Here is an 18,110-nt window from a genome sequence, read left to right as displayed (position 1 = left end):
CGATTGCACCGGTGATAACAGCGAAAGTGTTTGTTTTTATCACATTTATGGTAATGATGATGATAATTGCGATTATTTTAGTCCTGTTTGGCTTGGTATGAATATTTAAGTGGGTGTTATTGCTGACTTTTTGCACTCTTAGCAGCCTGTTTTGTTTCTGTAATGTGTTCAGAGTCATCACGCACTTATAATACATCTGTGATGCTTCAGTACAGAATGTGACAATTTAAGGGTTTGTCCCATATTTGTACTTTCATTACGTTCTGTCTTTTCTCGGCGTCTCACTCTGACTATGTGCTAGCTACAGTAAGTGCTACTTTAGTGGGATTGTGTGTGTGTGTGTGTGTGTGTGTTAGAGAGCAATGTACCAGATGTTATTTTGAAGGAGAGCGGAGACCAGCCTCTCATAGCTAGTTGTAAAAAAGAGAATTGTTACAACTGTGATGTGGTGAAATATAACTCTATATAATCTCTGAGACTACAGCAGTCAAGGAATGTCTGATTTAATAACTGGTACACTTTCTTAAGGTTGCCTTTATGAAGGGTTTATAATGTTTAATTAATGGCTTTATTTATTGTTAATCAATCAGGTATTAATGTGTTTTAGATTAGTAAAAAGCTATTAATAGCCCCCACTTAGTCGATTAGTCGACTAATCGGCCGTTTTGATCTCAGTCGATTAAGATTTCTTTAGTTGATTTGTCATTTTTTTATGCTTTTTTCATGCTGAATGACTTATTTCTAAGAAACTTATGACACAAGATTTAAAGTGAGCGTGATTCTCATAGAAAAACTCAGTTTTACAGATCTGTTGATTAAATCAACTAATCGATTAGTCAACAAAATCATACAAGTGTTAGTCGACTAAGAATTTTATTGGTTAAGGACAGTCCTAGCTATTAATAAGATCAACTTTGTAGCTGGTGTTTGTCCCCCTCAAACAGGACAATTGTTTGTCTTTTTAGCTAGCACTTTACAACTGTACACTTGAAGAACCATTTATTAACCTTTGTGACTGTTTTTATAATTGGTGTTAACCCTTATAAAGGGTTTATCAATTGTAACGAATGGCTTTATTAATCGTTAATAAATAATTTACAAATGCTTCATATGACTTATTAGAAAGAGATAAACCCATGAGCATTCACAATGGAGTATCAACATTCATAGCTGCATTGTTATCAAATATAGACTATTAACACCAGCCAAAGGGATTTTTCACAACTTGGCAACCCTAAACTTCTTCTTATTAATGGCCTTTAACTGATAAATTATGTACTACTTACAAACCCTTTTAGCCATTTTAGCAGCATGTAGTTAGCATGCTGGTGTTAGCGTTTAGCTCAAAGCACTGTTGTACCTAAGTATACAGCCTCGCATAGCCGGTAGCACGGCTATAATCTTTCTTTGTATATCTGTTTATTAGGTTTTGCAATTTTTCAACATAACACAAACAATCGTGCTTAATGCATCCCGTCCCTCCATCCTTCCCTCCTGTCCATGGATGTATAATAAGACGAGGATATGGCGCCGCCGCTCAGCCTTCCTTCCTCCAATTTTTTTTCCACTGGCCACTCGCGGTATTGCAGCGAAAAATCCCCCTGCGGCCCAGCAAGCATTTTCCCCATAGACCACCGTTGTAAAAGAGACGTCTGTAAAACTGTTGACAGGATACCTCGAACTGCAAACAAGGTTTTTCTTGGAGCCGAGAAAAGCGATTTAAAAAGTGATGTCATCACAATGTAAAGTCTATGGGTTGAGCGTTAACTCGCTGGTGGTGCCAGTTCTTCTAAAACATCCAAACAAAATAGGTAATGGGAAAGATCAGAATACAAAAACAAAACAATCAAAAATTTTGCTAATTCAGCAATACACAGAATCCATGTAGTCACATGTCGAACAGATGGCTTATGACGTAATCAGATCAAAGGCAAATTTGCTATTGTTTAAGGCTGTAGACTCATAATCTTGTTAAATGGAGCCTTATTGAAACCAAAAAACTGACTTGAATTACATTTAACAGAATTAAATTTAATGTGTTTTCGCAGCCACACGCATGCATACAAACATGCAGACACATGAGAGACGTTGCAGATCTATTTATGGATTTATTACTGAGTGATTCCTGTTCTTATTGAGAAAACAAGCCAATCATTTTCATTGCTGTGTGTCAAATTACCAATCCGTCTCCCCCCCCATCTCTGTTACCAGCTGGCTTTCTGCACCGCAACAAGCCAATCTGTATTCCAGCGCCGGCCCCGGTCCAGCTGGCCAAACTATTCACACTACCCGGCATAAACACTTAAGATTAGTGATGAATCTGATTTGTTGCTCCAGCCAGCCAGTTGTTTGGCATCGGATGTCACCGAAAAAACAGTCTCACTGTGATTAGTTTGATCCACAAGTATGAATTATTATCATTGTGTTGCCTAATAATCAAGAGGATCGAGTTTTGCTTATGGCTGCAATTCATAATCTCTGAAAGCAACTTCACCCACACAAACACACTGAAAACTAGACAAGTCTTTCTGTAACACAAATACACAAACAGCACAAATGCAAACACGCACACGCACTTTTTTTTTCTCCATCTTACTCCATCTCTTTTGCTCTCTTTCACACACAGACAGACACACATGGTTGTTTCTCACAGTCTGGTCTTGCTCTTGTTTGATTTACTCGGTGGCCTCTGACCCTGGCCGGGCTGAGCTGGATGGACTCTTGGCCCTGCTGCTGCTCCAACTGGTTCATCTCCAACATAACCCCGCTGGACCTAAGTGTGTGTGTGTGCATGGATACACTTCTTCACATGCAATTAATTCCTGTGTCACTCTACGGTCCAAAAAACACAATTATATGCATAATGTGTCTAAGTTATTTTGATTGTGCACGCCTGATAAAACACCCTGTTATTCTATTGTGTGTCTATTAAAAGCTGCACCTGTGCTACCCGCTGCTTCTAAGTCAGAGTTAAACTAAATGAAGTTGTCTTCATGCACTTCTACGCAAACGAATACCTCTTGTAAGCACTACACCCAGTGTTTTACAAGCTGCTAACTGACCTTTCGGTGCCGTTCATTTCCTGTTGTTGTGAAGCTCAAAGAAATTAAAGATGGCAGCAGCGGTGATGTGACTCCGTCCAACCTTTGCCTGTGAAAATACCCACACTTGAGCCTGAGAGATAAACAGTGAGAAAGGAAGGAGTTTTGATTATTAAATGACGATTTAAATGCATTTTAGTACCTTACACAGAAAGAATATTGCAATCATTTTCTATTTAAAAGAAAAAAACTGAGTAAAAAGTGACTTCAAATTTGACTTCCTTCGTGGTCCACTTTGGCACTTGTTTTTGAAACCACATCTCCTTCAGATCTCAGACCCCATCTGTCTTATGTTAGATTATAGGCTTCATCATGGTGGTCCTTACAGATGTGATTATCATTTCATTTTCACAACCAAATCCTCTGAGGACATTTTAACCAAAGTTTTAACCTTTAAATATAATACTCATATCGTTCTTATAGTCGGCCTCGACAGATCCGTCAGCACAATGTGGTTATCTATCATGGTGTCTACCTATCTATCTCAAATCTGAATCAATGTCTGAAAAGATAAGACAAAACAGTGTGGTGATAGATATATGGTAATATACCCCTGAACTGTAAGAAAAAAACTAAATCTGCAGTGAATAAATCTGTCAGCGCTTCTTTGAACAGATAAATCACGAAGGGATCTTTTGTCGTCATATTTCTTTGATGGCTCCTCTTAAAGTCGTAGATGTGGTATTTTTCTGAACATAAGACTCATCTTTGAAGGCGGTCCACAGCTCTGAGTTTTTAAACAGATGTGAGATTCCCACTGTTTTCCGCCTCACATTTGCAGTCCCAAAAATACAGAGTTAATAAAGACTTCTTGCCGAGGGTTAGGTGAGACGATTGATCCAATTTGATGTTTATACGGTAGATGCGCTCATGATTCATCAATTAATAGGCTAGAGCCAGCAGGTGTTTAGCTTAGCTTAGAATAAAGACTGGAAACAGGGAGAAACAGCTAGCCTGGCTCAGTCCAGGCTAACCAAAGGTGACAAAATACCCCAACTAGCACCTCTAAAGGCCGTTACACACTGGGGGCATTTTTTTGTGCAATTAATTTGCACGTCAATATATTTTTTCAAACTTTTTGTCATGAATACTTTCACACAGAACGCAAATATTAAGTTGTGAAAATCAACTTAATTCTTTTTTTGGAACAAATTCGATTTTTAAATAAGGGATTTTAATAAAGGCATCAACCAATCAAGCTGTGCAGAACGGGCTTAGTTGTGCCTATATTTATGAAACAATAACACGGAGGCTCCGTAGTCTGAACCAGGACGACAAACTTTATTACTCTTTTCAACATTGACATAGGCAGCGCAGACCAGATCCACTGCTTCCGTTCTTACCTTTCACAATAAAATAATGTAATGGCCTTAAAGCTCAAAAACAGTGAGATATACTGTACAAATGAGATGAAATGTGTTCATTACCGAGCTAGAGCTGGACATTAGCTTTTTAACCCTCTCTGAAAACTGCACAATTCCTCGACTCGGCCCACCTGTCAGGACGCTGTACTACTTAAAAGCACCATAGTAACACACTTCCTGTAATCTGCTTGTGTTATATGGTTAGCTCTTTTCCTCATTGTGCAACACACTAAACGCCTCAATCAGTTGTTCTCAGTTCCCTGTAAGCCCTTGATACGGAAGTGGACTGAATTTGTTTTCAGTCCTTTCCAGCGAGAGTGACCTAAAAGACGGCGGGAGATGGGGGAGGTATGTGTTACAGTACAATAGCCTGTAAATCTCTCCGCAGTAACCACACCAGAGCACTGAGCACATGCTTATGGAGGGAGGCTAATCAGCTTTCTGCAGATGGGCTAATGTCCTTACAGTGGCTGAGAGGGGGGCCTATATTTAGCGTCCACTCTCTCCCTCTTAACAGGGGATAACATTGGCCCTGTTCTCTTCTCCCTAGCTCATCTCTCTCTGCTTGAATTCATCAGAGAGACCCATGCAGGCAGAGATGAAGGGGAAATGAGTGAGGACAGAAAAACAGGGTAAAGATGGCATAAATCTGTTTACTCACAGTGACACCAAAGTGGCATTAAACTTGCACAAAGCAGCTTACAAAAAGCAGTGTGTCTGTCAAAGAAATAAAGAAGGGAGAAAAAAAAGCAGGATAACTTAGAGACAGACAGAAGAAAGAAAAAAACATGAAAGAGAGACCAAGGAAAATATTTTTTCTCAATGTCAGCAGGGAAAGTGACATCTGGAGGCTGAGGCTGAGGCCTTCAGGCATTAGAGTAATGCAGACCTGGAGCCAATCTACTCAATCAGTTACCATGTGTCCCTGGAGACCAAGGCTCTGCTGGTAGTAAGGTCTGTGCAGAGGATATACATGGCATCTACCTGCTGTTACAAATACACTCGCAGCTAATGAGGGCTGGCAAACGGCGCAATGACGGCTGCTGACGGTCGTTGTGACGGTCGTGGTGACGTTTCTTGGAGGGGAAACCCGTCAAGTTGAGCTGGCACTTGCTGGCACCAGCAATTGGGCCCAATGGGATTGTGCGGGCATCTCTGGACGTTGACCTGATGAAGAGTTTTCCTCTGTCTGTCTAGAGCCTGGGCACAAAACCTAAATGTCAGAGCATTTTACCTCAGCTAAACTGAGGTTCAATAAGGTAAAACATTGCAAAAAAAAAAATAGCAGTGTGTGTGATGAGGGTGATAGTAAAAAAACTGAACTGAACAACTCTTGTCTGGTCCTTTTTTCACTTTTAATTCTCAAGTTGGTCAACATTGTTTTCATGTCCAAACAGGACGGCAGTTAAAAACACATGTATAACAATCTCTTTAGAGCAACAGAAACCCATATGAAACAGCTCAGAGCACACATACAATGAACACAAAAAAGCTAAATCTGCATCTCAGCATAGCCGTCGTGTCCACCTGCACTGCCAAAATGAAACACAAATTTGCACACACCACAAAATACTCGACGACACAGCTTTGAATCTGCCTGCTAAGTCAGCCAAACACAAACTGTACAAAAATAGAGATTGATAGAAAAATAGGAGATCTGACATGTTTGAGAGAATATGCTGAGTCTCTGTGCACTTGTAAAGCTGACATTTTACATCTGTTATTTTCATGATCATCACAAAAACCTACTTATCTTATTGCCCTTCAAATATCCATGTGATGGTGTTTATCATTACAGTTACATTTTTTGCATTATTTCCTCATTGTTTGGTGTTTTTCCATGCTAAGAAGAGACAGCAACCCCAAATTTTCCACACATCCCAAACTGTATTTCAAACTCTTTTCCATAAAAGAGAAGATGAAATAGACATTGGCCAATATTCACTGAACTTTCATCACATTTGAAGCTCTTGAGGCTTCACGCAGCACATTTTCTGACAATATTCTCCTCTGCCGGGCCTCTGACTCTACCAGTAGTATGCTTTTACTCCACTCCTTTCAAGAGTTGCTCTGTGGCTACAGCTCTGCTTACACAATCCATCCTCTACCCTTCTGACAAACATACAGTTTGTTTTGTCCTGCAGATATTTGCAGACGTCTCTTTTCTCTTTGTCTCGTACACATGGAAAGTCAACATATTTTTTGAGTGCATACAGCGTGTCAAAAATGATTTTAAACTGCGTACAAATTATGTGAAAAATGGAGAAGTAGAAAAAGAAAATATAGGTGTGTATTAAAACTCTCCAGTGTAATTTGAGAAAACTGCTTTCAGAATGCATTTCAAACACATTGGTGTTTTTTATGTTTCATTTTTTTTTTATTATATATTTGAAACTTAAAGGTGCCCTGTTGAGTTTTTGACCACTAGTAGCGCTATGGAGCAATGCTTTTACCAGTCGGCCCGTTTTGTTTTTACTGTGCACGTGCACAGGGACATACATGAACACGTACAAGCATGCGGGCAGGATAATCCTGCCATAAAAAGGCAGTAAAAAAAGAAGCCCGCTGGCTAGCAAACATCTATGTAAACAATGCATTGTTTCATTTTGTTAAAGAAATATTTTGAAATATTCCAAAAATAATATTTAAACAAATATTTGTGGTGAGACCAAACATAAACATAACTTTTGTTTGTTTACATGAAAACTCCATATAGCACCTTTAAGTAAGCTTGAGTTGTATATTTCAGATCTACTCATTAGTATGCATTTCAGTTTCACAAGAACACTTGAGCATGTTGCTTAAATTAATTTTGATATGTGATGAAGATGCATTTTAAAATGCATTATCGGCAAAACATTTTTACATGTCCAAATACATTTCTTCATCCCCTACAGATGATTACATTGTCTCCTAATCAAGCTGCGCACTGGACCACCTTATTTTGCAATAAAACTGCAGATAAGAGCAACTTATTCTCTCTCGTTTGCTGTCTAGCTGCCAAACCCCATTCTTTCTCTGTGCATTACTCTCAAAATCCCCATCTATTTTACCCTTATAAGCATTTTTGATCCAACCCTCCACCTCCCCCCACCACCCCATTTGTCTCTACAGATGATGAGATTATGTTGCTACTTCCTCTTTGGTAATCAGGATGTGTGTTCGCCGAGCAGAACTGCAGATAAGAGCAGAGTCTTAAACTAAACATTGTCAAAAAATAAAATCAGTTGGTCCAAAACCTCACTCAGTGTAAGAGACCTTACTCAGCATAGGTAAACTCTCTGTTCCACTGTACATTCATTATCACCTTGAAAATCAATTAGAGGACTCAACAAGTTTTCTACGATAAAGAATCACAAAAATATCTCTTCCCTTTAGGCTTCATCTAGGCACTTAAAGAAAATTATTCCTGTACAGAAATAAAGCATGCATTGTTTTGTTGTTGTTTTTTTTATCTAAGAATTCAGATAAAGTTGAGTATCAAAGTAGATCTTTGGATTTGTAAACAGTATCCAGTTCCTCATTTTGCATTGTCTGTGAAAAGGAGTCCCATACAAACACAGTGCACATGGTCACAAGGTCGCCGTTGATTGACCATGAATCGACATCTTCAGCATGTTGTGTGTTCCGTTTCTCTCTGCGGCTGTATGTGAATTTTGTTTTTTAATGTAAAGAGGATGTGGATATTATACATGTTCATCATTTCAAATGTGAGATCCTGTGAGATATCATCGTATACAAGCTGTCGGTCACCCCGATGGTCTACCAAATTTATCTTCGCGCTGATGAGAGAACCCTAAAACTGATGGGTCAGCCTCTCTCATTGGCAGCTCTCCCTCTGTGCTCAGCTCCCCCGAGGAAAAGCCTTCCTCTGGCCCGCTGCCTTGATCCAGGTTCAGTTGTCCTCATTTCCCTTCCTTCCTTTATTTTCTTCTTCCATCTGTCTAATTTTGTCCCATGTTCTTCCTTTTCCAATTTCCCATCTCAAGAAAGAGATAAAACGATCAACGTTCAAGGGCGTATGAGTTCCACCAGTTACGCAAAAGTGCATGAACGTACAGAAAGTTTAGTTACAGGGTAACCAGGTGGCGTACATAGGATGGTGCTGATGAGGAATGTACTGTCGGGGTGGCGAGGGAGGACAGGGGTAGATGGGCTGAACCTGCGCTACGTAATAGTTGCTGAAGTTGCCGTCTGCGACATAAGGAGCCGGCTGGTAGAAGCAGGTGACGTTGGCGGCGTTGGGGATGGCGTTCTGCTCGGCCAGGACCCGCAACGCCAGCGAGGAGATGAGGCTGAGCGACTGGCGCCTCTCGTGGCCCATCAGGCACACCGTGCTCTCCTGCACCACCTCGTACAGCGTGGCCAGATAGTCGTACTTCCTGTCCTCCAGGTCCACGAAGTGGTTCTGCAGATAGGACTCCAGCTTCCTCCTCTGCTCGCTCACATCGGGAAAGTCTATGAAGAAGCGCGAGCACATGTACCGCTGCAGCAGTTTCATCTCGGTCTCGGAAGCCGCGCGGAAACCCCGTACCAGCAGGTGGCAGTACTTCAACAAGCCCCCGCCTCGAATCTCCTCGGGGCTCCGGGTGCAGATGAGGCGCTTGCGCAGGTGATCGAGGGCGGTGGGGAAGTCGCCGTAGACGCTCTCTCCGAGGATTGTGGGGTGGAAGGTGGCGGCCATGGGGTGCTCCGAGCACTCGTAGAAGAGGAGAAGCGAGTCCAGGCGGATTTGGAAGGAGTCCACGCTGAACTCAAACTGCCGTCGGAGAGAGTCCACAAACTTGAGCTCCACGTTCTTGCCGCGGTTGTTAGAGAGGGAAATGAGACTCCAGCGGTCTGAGTCATTGCACACTTTCACCATCTTTTGCACATAGGCCTCCTAAAAGATACACAAGGGAAACATTAGGTTTCATCACAAAGTCTAATGCATTTCATATTTGTGCAAGTTTTAAGTAAGTGCCTGAATACTGAAGTCAAGAAATTGAAGACATTGTTAATGTTAACAGGTACCTATCGGTGGATTAGGTCAGGCTGTTCTCATACACAGTTCGTAGCTATATCTACGAAAAGTAAATGTACTTTGATTCATATAAATTCCACAAAATCAATTTGTATGGGTTAGGGTTACCCTAACCAGGAAGTATGAAGAGGGACAAATGCCAAATAGGGAGGAGGTCGGGGTAGATGGGTAAAATTACCGGTCTTTCACCGAGGCGACCGGTGTTCGTACCTCATGTGAAACCGGAGTTCAATGTTGATTTATTCATCATGTAACTTCCGTACTTAAGTTACGCCACTTCCGGAGTTATTTTAACCCAAACCACCATCTTTTCCTAAACTTAACCAATAGTTTGTTTGCCTAAACCTAACCAAGTCAATCTTTTTCTAAACCTAACCAAGTGGTTTTGTTGCCTAAACCTAATCAAGTCGATCTTTTCCTAATCCTAACTAAGTCTTTTTGTTACATAAACCTAACCAAGTCAATCGATTCCTTAACCTAACTAAGTAGTTTGGTTGCCTAACCCTAACCAAGTTGTTTCCTGTGAAGACGGAAGTTTATTTTGAAAAAGACTGGGGCGGAAATTGACGAACAGACATTCGTAGGAAAACGCACGAAAAATGAGGATTAACTTTCGATTTAACTTCCGTATCCATACTCATGAATCAGAGAACACACATGCATATAGTTAACCATATATAATAAAAACACTTGGCCATGTGTTTCCTATATTTAAGTTAGAGCAAATAATAGGCTACAGTGATGAGAGTCACAGAGGCCTACTGCCTTCTCTGTGTTTGTGTTAACTAACTCTTCTCTGTTCCTCCTTTCACAGCTGTAATATGGTGTTAGTTCTTGCACCAGTGCATCAACATGTTTTTTTGTATTTCTCTGAAAAACCACACATGTGCCCATGGTGTTGTTTAAGAACGATTGCACTGTGGGTCTTACACGGAGATAAAAGATGGTGAAAACCAGTCTTAGTTTGAGCGGGCTTCAGCAACTGGACATTAATGCTATTTGCACCAGATAGAAATCTTGGATTAGGTCTGTTAGTCATGATGTTTTTGTTGATCACATCTGTTAGTGGGCCATTAGTAGCCTGGGTAGCCTTCGGTATCCAGGTAACTGAGGGCAGACTTATTAATGTGGATCCAACTCCAATTGGATTAGACAGAATCCTCTTTGAATTGGAAAGGAACCTTTTTTTTTACTATTTGAAGGCTTATATATCTCTGTGCTGCTTGGATGTATTCAGGGCAGATCTCAATCGTGTTTGTGTAAGACATATTTACTTTAAAATTTGCATTTGCAAACAGAAAAATGCACATAACTGCAGCAGTGTGTAAATAAGAATGACTGGGGAAAAAAATATATATATATCTTTCCTGTCAAGGTTTTAAAGTTTGACAAAAAACACATGATGTTCATATATGTATATATATCATATTTATGATATCAATATTTCTCAAATGTGTTTTTATTTATAAGATACTTTCTGGTGGGAATATTCCTGAGCAGTTCAATCTCTAGATCTTCATCCTCCCAAATTTCTCATTGGTAGAGGTCAATTTTCGATAAGATTTAGGGGAACCAAATTATGGATTAGCTTTTCACATCTATCAATAAACTGTTCATCTGTCAAATGCTTCAAAAGTCACTTGAAGGATCAATTAATTGCTGTCTTGTAATTGCTTTTTCCCAATGTTCTCCATTTATCAGTTTTTATGTTTTTTTTATTTTTTCCCCACTCACAATGTTGTTTGGTTATGATTTCCCAGAAGTCTTTATAGATATTTAAATCAATATCCTCCTCACAAACACTAACCATACACTTCCACACAACACACACTCACATTTGTCTTTTTTTTTAAATATATTTACTGTATTGTTATTGTTGTTATTATATATATCTTGTCCTAATTGTTTGTTATCACTCTTATATAGTCATATTATTTATTTATATTAATCTTGTCTCTATTGGTGGAGGCTTCAGATAAGCCCAGTGTTTTTTTTTTTGCCTCTTCCTGCACTGTACAGGACTCTCACCAGCAAATTCAGGAACAGTTTCTTCCCCAAGGCTACTGTATATGTTCTTAATATGCCTGTATATGTTCTTAATATGTCCTTGTACAAAGTATGTCCTTTTATAATTGTAATGTATATGAAAATGTAAATGCATTCTTATTTTAAATGGAGCTCCCCAGCAAAAAGTATTTCACAAGTTTGTATCTTGTATCTTGAATCTTGAATCTTATTAATTTTTGTTATGTTGCATAGTCTTAAATTGTGCAAAACAAATAAACTATATGACCCCATACACTAACCTTTAAGGTCACTGGTGTGATCTTCTCTTTATTCACTCCCTCTGGCAAGAAGTCTAGCAGAGAGTCCAGCACTATATCTTTCACTATCTGAAACTCCATCTCTCCTTTCAGCTCGGCGCAGAATATCAAGTCCAGATCCTTCCACCCGAGACCGCTGTCTTCATGCAGCACGTAGCTGGCTGCGGAACCGTTCAGACGCACCTCCCGGACGTGGATGCGCTTCTCCTCCATGCGGCTCCGGACCACCTTGACGATATCCCGCGGCTTCACCTCCAGCGTTGGGAAGCTCCAGCGGCCGTGGATGGGGATGGAGCCGGTGAGGATGTTATCCAGCCGCTGCACTTGCTCCCAGTTGAGCACGCTGAGGTTAGCACACTCAACACCCTCGTCCATAGTTGAGGAAGAGGTAGACAAGGAAGGGTGTAAAAAAAACGACGAAACTTTTCCACTTAACTCCCAAATGGTGGCATCATCTAGCTGCAACTTTGTGAAGAACAGCAGTCATAACAACGAGATGCTTTGACGACGAAGCGTCTTTTACGCACGACAAAAAAAAAAAGCATATGCTTGTCCTACTTCTTACATAAAGTCTGTAGTCCAGACAAATTCACTTCATTAAACCTCCCAGCCTGCAAGGCTTAGTCACTGTCCACTGTCAGCTTTTCATTACAGTCCCTGAACGCATCCATCCATCGCAGCAGCCGAGAAAAACGTTTCAAATCCAACCGCAGAAGTTTTTCTATCCTCTTTTTCACTCACTTTTACGCACAGATTATTGCGTAAAAGTAACTTTACGCATTGGTTTTTAAGACGGCTACTCTTCTCCACTACACACCTACTTACAGAAAGTGGTGTATGGCTGCTTTTCCTTCACATTTTGGTTTCTTGCTCGATGGTACTCGATGATGCCGCTCCACAGCTGCTAGAGAAGTTCTGAGCTGAGAGCTTCCCGTCTGAGAGGCGTTGGGGCGGGTCGGTATGATTGACAGCCCACACCTACTAATAGAGGCTCCATAGCTTCACAATGTTACTTTGAGTGGCTGCAAAACCAGGAGACAGAGGGCGTGTCTGGAGAAACTGGGCGTTACCAGAGAAGAGAAGGACCCCATCATCATCAAAAAAACATTTATTGTTTATTTGTTTTACACAATTTAAGACAATACAACATAACAAAAAAAATAAATGAATAATATACAGTACAGGGAGAGGTAAAAAAAAAAACAAAGCCTCCACCTAGAGAAAAGATTAAAGGGAGTATTTGTAACTTTCAGAAATGCTTGTTAACAGCGACACCTGTGGCCGTTAAGTCAGCGAAAGTCAGCGTCGGGTTCGCGCTTGTGCTCGCTCTTCATAGACATGAACGAGCATCGCTCAAAACAGTGAGGCGACACACGTCAGCTAAAACTACAAAATCAAAAACTACACTCTATATTTCACCTGCTTGGCATTAATGTTAGCTGACCAGACGGAGGTCACTCCATGAATCAGTGCTGATCTTAGTGTTGGCTTTTCCTGCCTCAGCCTCCGGGGCTGAAGCAGGAAAAGCGGGTCGGTGCCGGGGCTGAAGCAGGAAGAGAAACGTTATTGTCTCCCGACTGTGCCCGCAGGGAGACACCAGCACCCGGTCGCAGGCGATAACGTAACTCGCTGCGGAGCCCCGTCACTTCACAAGACACGGGAAACCTCTGTTGGTCTGGAGGACCTGCAGCATTTATTTCTGCACAAACGTCCACTGAACATTCACTACATATTCTCAAGGCTAAACTAACTCTTCTGCAGTGTGTAGTGAGCGCGCATGCACGTCTAAGGGGGAGCGAGTCAGTGAAGGCAAGCAGGGAGCGGAGCAGACTCCAGCCACACGCGAGCGCGCATATGCCAGCGCGCATGGGATTCCGACCCGGTAGATTTATACGTGTAAAAAGTTACAAATAGTCCATTTAATATAAAGAAATAATATATTACGTAATAGTGATAACAAACAATTAGGACATGATATATATAATAACAACAATAACAATACAGTAAATATATCAAAAAAAGATAATTGTGTGTGTGTATGTTTGTGTGTGTTGCGTGGAAGTGTATGGTTAGTGTTTGTGAGGAGGATATTGATTTAAATATCTATAATGATTTCTGGGCAATCATAACCAAACAACATTGTGAGTGGGAAAAAATTAAAAAACATAAAAACAGATACATGGACAACATGGGGAAAGCAATTGCAAGACAGCAATTAAATTAAATGACCCTTTAAGCGACTTTTGAAACATTTGACAGATGAACAGTTTATCAATGGATGTGAAACGCTACTCCATAATTTGGTTCCCCTAAATCTTATCGAATCTTATCTCTTTGAATCGATTTCTCGGCACTCCTCCTCCTCTCCAAACGACACACCCCGCACATTTTCCATCATCAATAGGGGTACATTTCTGTTCCACATTGTTCAGTTTGATCACTGCAGCGATGATAAACTCGCTCGCCGCTTATTTTTAACAAGTAGATACCCAATATTTGATGAAGAGTGTGATGAACTTTTACCTGGTTCTGGTCAGACAATCACAAGGGATGGTGCACAAATGAGGACTACTGAGCAAGTTATTCTGTTGTAACTCACTCTGGATAACAGCATCACACATGTAAATCATATCACTCTTATATATTACAGTTCCTCAGGAGTCTGTTGATTCACAGGAGAGGATGGGAATGCACATACGCCCTCTAGGGGTGGTTTTATCCCACCATAATTTGGCCCTGCAGGCATTTTGTGTGCACAATCAGGGGTTACTTTACAAACTTGTAGAAGTGCATTACCTGCATGCATATCTACTATGATAGGCTATGTATTCAAATGACAATTAAAAGATATCTGTATTAGGTGCAATGACCACCTCTGCTGTGTAGGATGTAAGCCGTCTGTCAGTATGTAGGGTATAGGCCATAGTCTACTACAGGTTAGTTGTCATGAGGAATCTATCAGTGCAGAGCTTGGCGCAGATATCTGCGTCACTGCAGACGAGCCCATAAACCAGCTTACTGCAGATTACCCTGTATGTGCAGGGCTGCACATTCACACAGACACACACGGGCATGCGCACAGTGCGTGCACACTCGCACCTCTGCAGATAATGCAATGCTTACTGTATGCCACTTTAAGGTATTGTTCATGCTCTGCATGTTCTGATCATAAAACAGAAAACATCGTACATATACTTCCACACTTTCACATACATCTGAATATTTGTCTGATTATAATCTGATGACACTTCATCTGTCAAGTGTTTTTGAGTCATAAAGGCACAGACATCACATACAATATGACACATATTCTATGTCATTTATCAATAAGGCATTTAGGTCAAGTTTACTGGAAGTGATAATGGTATTTTTGTTTGTTCAGTGAAGTGTGTGGGATCTGTTTTCACTTCTTGGTATTGTTCCTTTTCTGAGTCTCATTGGGTAAAGTGTGAGCAGAGCAGCAGCTAGTAACAACTAGAAGTGTGTGATAAACAAAGGTCACACAAAGGAAAAATTAAAACAACAATACATTTCAGTGCAATGCGAAACATTGCTCAAGACCACGTTGCTCTGTAGTTCAGGTCAGTCACACTCTGAACTTTCCCCATTCACCAACAGGCTCAATGTCAGGCTTACTGCTGGGGATGCTTACCATGAAGCTGCTACTTACCTGACCTCTGACTCGTCAAGTGGATGACTCCGGCTTGGTTTCCAATGACTGACGACATCAGAGGATTGGCGAAGGGGATTTCAGACGGACCCCTCTTTGGGCTGCCAAAATGATCACCGCATACGGTATGGAAACAAATGTGTTTGTGTGAATGAGCCGAATGTGCATACATCCCTTTTTATACTGAGAAACATGACCAGGGGGTTTCATTCACAAAAGTCAGACAGACTTGGTGAACCCATCCTTTAATGTCTGGCCACCTGCTTTCTTATTACATCTGAACTATCTCCCCCGCCCTGCGCACTCGTCTTTAACCCGTCCCTCCGTCCTATCCCACTCTTCCTCTTTTTTAACTCGTCCTCTTTTCCGTTCCCCTTTCCACCATTTCCACACGTAGAAGTTCATTAAGAGATTACGGTGAGCCCGTTAGCTGAACGTGCCTCTGTCCCTTTCCCACCTCACTACTATTTTTATTCTTTCGTCTGGATTTCCATTAGGAGGGAAAACAATCTGTCCTTGTGTCCATGTTGACCGAACATGAACTCTTTACTTACTTATCTCTGCTCTTTGTAGACGTAGAAGTAGAAGTAATATAAGTCTTTTACAATTGATAAAAAGGAATATAATCATCTTTTGTTTGTATTGGTAGCTTGCTTTAGGGTAAACAGAAATAATAGACACTCTTTTTTTCATTATTCATTACTGGTGGTGGTGTACAAAGCTCATGTGATTCAATATCATTTTTTTGTCCAAAATGTATTTTTATATTTTTATGATCAGTCACCCTGCGGCATCATATCGACCAACAATTGTATCTTTAACCTATAGCTGACCTTAGCTAACTTAAGCTTATGTTAACAGGAGACTAGCAAGTTAACAATAAAGACAAGGCTAGTGATGAGCTAATTAGTGTTGCCAGATTGGTCTGGTTTCCGCCCAATGGGGCTATTTTTGATTAAGTTGGTAGGAGAAAAATAGCAATGGACTGGTACATGAAATTTGGGCTGCTTTTGTCAACATTGTGAAAACAATATTCCCAAAGAAGCTGTCATTTTATGGTCAAAAACACAGATACAAAACTCAATAAACTTCGTTATATCCACTCACTCATATTATCGACTCATTTAAATGAAGAAATATTTCATTGACATGAGTTGTATTCAATCGTCGTTATGGACGAGGGAGGGCCTACTTACCTCGACGTCATCATCAACATTGACATTGACATAGTAATTTGTGTATGTAAAACCGTGGTAGCGCTGTTTGCCTCGCTCAGAGGTCATCCTTACCATGATAACACTACTTTAGGAGTAACAGAAGTAAGACGGCGGCTGGCGGTACCGCCGTTTTGCACTCTGCGGCTCACGTTACCACAGTTTCCCAAGTATGTTGGAGAACTACGGTGGCCTTCAGGTAACATAAAAACGCAAAAGGCTCTCTCTAGAAGCCAGTGTTTGGTTTGTCTGTTCTGGGCTACTGTAGAAACATGGCGGAGCAACATGGCAGACTCTGTGAAGAGGACCTGCTCCCTATGTAGATATGAAGGGCTCATTCTAAGCGAATGAAAAACACAACGATTCTTAGTTTCAGGTGATTATACACTATTAAAAACATAGTTATGAATATTATATTCCATTTCTGCTAATGGATCCCCTGAAATGTTACACACTGGCCCTATAATGAAAACAAAAAAAATATTAAGCTTCCTTCTTTGCCATCATTTCCCTTGCATGCCCATCGCTTAAAATATTCTTGTGTCACTGTATTGTCAAAGAAATCTAATCCTCAAACTCATTGTTTTGGGTTATATTTTAGGGAACCAAAAATGCTTATCATTCTTGGGTAATCCAGTTTCAATATCGGAGTTGGCCGAAATAGTCCATAGGGGTTGCAGAAATAATTGCGCTCATGCTGGTTCATGCCGGTCGTCCCACAGTAACTGTTGAAATTGTTAACTTATACAAAAGTAATGCTTCATCTACAAGCAGTTACAGATCTTCCTGTTCCTGTTACTATGCATGAAATTCACATTGTCAGTACATTGCCCTTTGACACACATACAGTATAGTAGCACATAGTAGCTAATTTAGCTGTACTAGCTAATGACACTGTACGCAAAGACGAACCTCGACAGTATTTCCAATCAGTTTTAACCCTGACCTCAGTAACAGACCTTTGCTGAGTAGTAGTGTAAGCCCCCACTAAACTCTTCCACAGCCACTAATGAGATTCGCTGACGTGCCCTGCGCTGTAAGCCATCCTGCAGCGCTCCAAGAAGGTGCTCTGTGTGGGAGTATGTTAATAACGACACATTTAAACTGTAAGAGTATCGTGTTGAAGAGAAGACAGAACAGCGAAGTCGAGATTAAAACGGCGGGTTTTCACATCACATTTCTTTATCAAAGCGTTAGTTACAGGAACACACACACTTCTGCAAACGTTTCCGTCTTGAAATTGATCTTGTCTCTTGGTTTATCACCGATAAGATGATTGTCTGACCGCACATGACCGTGCACATATTCACAGACGTGTATTGCTCAAGCAAAAACACACATATTGTCTGAAGAAGGGAGGTTAAACACGCTTCAACCGCCTCACAAGGAATAGTAGGCCCGTCAAGTGCTCACA

The 18,110-nt window shown here is 40.8% G+C and overlaps 1 protein-coding gene across 1 annotated transcript; it reads right to left on the bottom strand.

The window, feature by feature from the left end:
* Positions 1-5,817: 5,817 nt before the first annotated feature.
* Positions 5,818-12,757, bottom strand: LOC119477236 (terminal nucleotidyltransferase 5A-like). The gene is made up of 2 exons (XM_037751207.1): positions 11,795-12,757; positions 5,818-9,347 (listed from the first exon to the last, which is right to left on the bottom strand). The coding sequence occupies exons 1-2, from the start codon at positions 12,185-12,187 to the stop codon at positions 8,532-8,534; spliced, it is 1,209 nt and encodes a 402-aa protein (XP_037607135.1). The 5' UTR covers positions 12,188-12,757; the 3' UTR covers positions 5,818-8,531.
* Positions 12,758-18,110: the final 5,353 nt, after the last annotated feature.

The sequence above is a fragment of the Sebastes umbrosus genome, chromosome 18 (assembly GCF_015220745.1).
Source record: "Sebastes umbrosus isolate fSebUmb1 chromosome 18, fSebUmb1.pri, whole genome shotgun sequence".
Taxonomy (NCBI): Eukaryota; Metazoa; Chordata; class Actinopteri; order Perciformes; family Sebastidae; genus Sebastes; species Sebastes umbrosus.
The sequence above is the reverse complement of the archived record's forward strand: the minus strand, read 5'-3'. Positions and strand labels throughout refer to the sequence as shown.

Excerpts from the sequence above, each read along its gene's own strand:
- LOC119477236 (XM_037751207.1), bottom strand. The coding sequence starts at position 12,187 with ATGGACGAGGGTGTTGAGTGTGCTAACCTCAGCGTGCTCAACTGGGAG. Across the intron at positions 9,348-11,794 it reads TCACACCAGTGACCTTAAAG|GAGGCCTATGTGCAAAAGAT; the intron begins GTTAGTGTATGG and ends TGTATCTTTTAG.